This window comes from Aplysia californica, unplaced genomic scaffold (genome assembly GCF_000002075.1).
Source record: "Aplysia californica isolate F4 #8 unplaced genomic scaffold, AplCal3.0 scaffold00175, whole genome shotgun sequence".
In the NCBI taxonomy this organism is placed as follows: Eukaryota; Metazoa; Mollusca; class Gastropoda; order Aplysiida; family Aplysiidae; genus Aplysia; species Aplysia californica.
This window is the reverse complement of record NW_004797445.1, coordinates 674,822-679,037: the sequence shown is the minus strand read 5'-3', so window position 1 is coordinate 679,037 and position 4,216 is coordinate 674,822. Positions and strand designations below refer to the sequence as shown.

General features: G+C 43.1%; 1 protein-coding gene across 1 annotated transcript in view; it reads left to right on the top strand.

The window, feature by feature from the left end:
- LOC101850648 (dynein regulatory complex subunit 7) overlaps nucleotides 1–4,216 on the top strand; it is a gene marked incomplete in the record, with an annotated part of 23,582 nt that overhangs the window by 10,867 nt on the left and 8,499 nt on the right. Inside the window, 3 exon segments of the mRNA XM_013082449.2 lie at nucleotides 746–901; nucleotides 1,912–1,987; nucleotides 2,622–2,750. Coding sequence (XP_012937903.1) covers nucleotides 746–901; nucleotides 1,912–1,987; nucleotides 2,622–2,750 — 361 coding nt within the window.

The window sequence follows — 4,216 nt, the reverse complement described above, 5'->3', positions numbered from 1 at the left end:
TTCTATCTATCTATCTATCTATCTATCTATCTATCTATCTATCTATCTATCTATCTATCTATCTATCTATCTGGGGTCTCTCGTGGCCAAGAGGTTAAGGTTCTCGCCTCTCATTCAAAGGTCCCAAGTTCGAATTCGGTAGCGACGTGAAATTTTGTTCTCTAAAATTGTCGCCTTTCACCCCCTTTCTTGCTCTCTAGCAATGTCCTGTCGTCTGCTTTTGTCTCCGCTTTCTACCCCTTCAACTCCTTTACCCCCTCCTCTGGGTTCCAGACTTTTTCTGAAGCCTTTCTACTGCTACTCATCGGCTCATTCTTACTGCTGTCTTTCAGCTACACCCCTAATCTTGTGGTAGGAAAGATCTACACCTAGCCTTCTCGGACAAGGGCATAAAATGTCGGAAGTCGCGTGTGCACGTTGCGCACGTGAAAGATCCCTTGGTGGTCTAAAATCGCTTGGAGTAGGCTTCGGCCGCCACCCGTGCAAAATTCAAAATTTTCTACCTACTGAAAATGTATAATGTGTCCCGCGCGCTCATATGACCTTATGCACTTGCGAGCGCAGTAAAACACTTACCAGAATAAAAAATAATCTGTCTGTCTGTCTGTCTGTCTGTCTGTCTGTCTGTCTGTCTGTCTGTCTGTCTGTCTGTCTGTCTCTCTCTCTCTCTCTCTCCATAGCTCCCTCTTTCAGTCGTCATCAATTAAAGTAAAAACGTTCTATTGCCAACCATGACATTTCCCAGCCAGTGACCAAGCTGACAGTTCCTGCCCCTATGTTGCTCCCTGTCGGTAAGATGAATTTTGACATCGGGGACAGCTGTTACTGGGACTTCTTATTTAACTGGCAAAATTTGCACCGCAAGAAAACGGACGAAGAACTCAGAGAAGAACAAAGAAAGGTTTGTGTTCTTTGTTTGTTGATCGTTGGTCTGAGTGAAGGCTCTTACGAACATTAAAAACACTTTGAAAACTTCATTTCGTGGGCCCAGTTTGGGTGTGACATGTGGAGTTTATTGTTGGTTTGTTTAGTCCAATGTGTCTCCCACAGACTGGAGGTGTACTTTATTTTTAAAGTCAGTGGGCATTATTTAAACTGTGTCGATGGGGGCGTAGAAATGTCAACATAAAAAAAAAAAGTCTTTTTCACAAACTGATCAGAAAAGCCTTTCTGTAGACGGAATGGTTCTTCTTTCCTTTGAGATTACTTCGAGTCTGCACTGCTGCACTGCAAACGCAATAAACGTACCGGTATTACTGAAAACTTTCACCAACGAAGTTGCGTGGAATTTCCCGCCAATTGGCTTAGAATTGCGTGAACTTTATCTTAACTCGGTGAAATAGATATGTTCTCGATTTACTTAGGGGTTGTACGGGTGCGGTGGCGAAGCGGTTAGTGCGCTCGTCTCCGAAGCTATAGGTCCGGGTTCGGACACGGATTTTTTTCGCCCTCTCCTGCCCACCCAGCAGTAATTGATACCTGGCTTCGAGTTAGGGAAGTAAAGGAGGCGTGGAAAGGAACTGGCCACCCTACCACAATATGCCGAAGGCTCAGGAATTTGTCTCACTAACAAGGCAATCGCCAATGTCCGAATCGGATGCGGGAACAACTTTACTTTTTCAGTACAGATGTAAAATATAATCCACAAATAAGCTACATTTATTGCTACCTGTTGGACAATTTGGTTCTATAATGGCAAGTGCGGCACAGAGGTACAATAATCACTACTATTCTGAAGACAGATCACCGAGTGGGAAAGCTTTGTAAATAAAAAGAAGAGGTACAAGAGTTTACGAAGAACATCTTTTTTCAAGCACACACTAGTGACAATTCTACCGGCGTCGAAAATGCCATGACCTGACTGAGCCCACAGATACGTTTTAGAAGAGATTGTTGTATTGTTTGTTCCAGGGCGACAACTGCACTGAGGAAACGTTCTTTGACTTGCCTCTTAGCTGGACCCAGCCCCTTTACGTTCACCGAGACGGTATGGACAAATGTTGAAACATAACTCAAATGAGTTAAGATACAGTACACCTTCAGCGTACAAAACATTCTTCATTGTCTTTGTGTTGTTGGGTAAACTTCAAACTTACAATCAAATTCAAGTTCTTTTTACCGAATACAAATAAAGAATACGACTCGAAAATTTGCCAAAGTGAGAACAGCTCCTTGTGACTTTGACTTTGAAACTCGTGACTGTCTTTCAGTTAATTTCTGTAATGGAATAGATATGTTCTCGATTTACTTAGGGATAGTACGGATGTAAAATAAAATCCCAAAATAATAAACTACATTTATCGCTACCTGTGGGAAAAATTGGTTCAATAATGGCAAGTGCGATACAGAGGTACAATAATTCAACTGTCGATAATGAACAACAGCAGACCAATGCGGCAAGACTTAAGTTTTTGCCGGGTAGCCATTGCGCAGCGCACAGCTTTTGTTATCGTGTCTGCTTGAGGAAACGCTAGAATGATTACAGTTTTGACCGACGTGCCATTGACATAAGATCAGTATGCTCTACTTTATTGTGACCCTGAGCTCTCCAACCTCACTCTGCACGTGGCGCTGGAATTTTTTGAGATTTTATTGAACACAAACCATTTTTTACTGTTTAGATTACGACATGAAATTTCCCACTGGCAAAAAGACAATCAAATACAAAGGAGCTGTTGTCGAGAGCTACGCTTATGGTCTCAACCCTGATGGAATGGTTCGCAAGCTCTGGGTGTACCATGATGTCGAAGGTTGTAATTCATTCATTTTTTTCATCCATCCACCCATCGGACACCCCCCCCCCTTGCCCCCTTTTCTTGGCACATCCATCCTTTTATCCATCCACGTAAACATCCATGCATTCATTAAAACTCCTCCAAGCACAAATGAAAGACATGAATTGAAAACTCTCTTAGACAATAGATTGTGTATCAATGCCCTCATTTTGTCCATCCATCCATCCATCCATCCATCCATCCATCCATCTATCCACTAGGGGTGGATCCTGCTCGCCAAATCTGAGAGTGGTGATTCACGATTCAGTCGGCTTCAAAGAATCTCGAGTACGCGAGCGCTCGTGGAACTGTGGCGGAACACTGACTGAAACGGAACAGTGTCATATCAACGCCACTTGGCGAGCGCGAGTCCCACTCTTGTTGTTTCGCCATCCGCTCCGCCCCACACCCTTTGTTGCGCAGCTCTATCAACTGACCTCAAATAGTGACCCCCATAAATTCACCCCCCCCCAACCCCATGATTCGCTAAAACAATGGCTCCATAAAATTCCTTCTGTCTATTGGTTGGACCCCGTTCATTTGTTTTAATATGACGGTTGGACTATACCATCTTTTGTAAAATAAGGGGAGCCATACTAAGTGTTCCGTTCCGTTCTTGCGCTCGTGACTCGACTCAGCAGTAGGTTAAACAAACCACAAGGTGGTGACAGCGACAGGAGAGTGAATTGGGAATCGTTTGGCGATACTGTTCCGCGTTCCGCTGAAGTGAATCGCGAATCGCGTTCCGCAGGCAAGAGTGGCGATTCAGTTCCGTTCTTGCGCTCGCGACCCAGCCCTACTATCCACACGCCTCTTCCAAACATGAACACAAGTGCTCATGTACACATATAATAATCTGTTCGTCCATCGGCCAGTTTTTTTAGAAACTATGTGTAGTTACCATTTCTCCTTGCTTTCCTTATCATTTCCGTTAACACTATATCTGGTCAACAACGTTTTATGTGTATTGCTATTATCTTCGTCTTCATTTATAATTTGCTGTGCAGGTAGTCAGAAGGCCCCACTGGAAGGTCTCATTCCTTTTCTTACCCTCCTAGTAGCTTCTGCTTGTACGTCTAGCTTTTTCTGTGCACCAAATGGCTGTTATTGTGTCGGAATCTTTTAAACTCAAACAAAAATTCACCTTTTAGTTTAAGTAATTGTTGCTGGGGCGTGCTTCTATGGCATTCTTGGATTATCTGCTCTTCTTTTTTTTCACTACGAGAATCCTTATCAGTTTCTTTTTTGGCAAATAGTGAAATCACCATTAAGTCAAAACAAATTGATACAAACTGCCGTGCGAAGTATGGATGACATAATTTGATAAGTTGCGCAACGACTTTTTGACCGCACAAAAGAAGTTGCAAACTACTACTACTACTACTACTACTACTACTACTACTACTACTACTACTACTACTACTACTACTACTACTACTGCT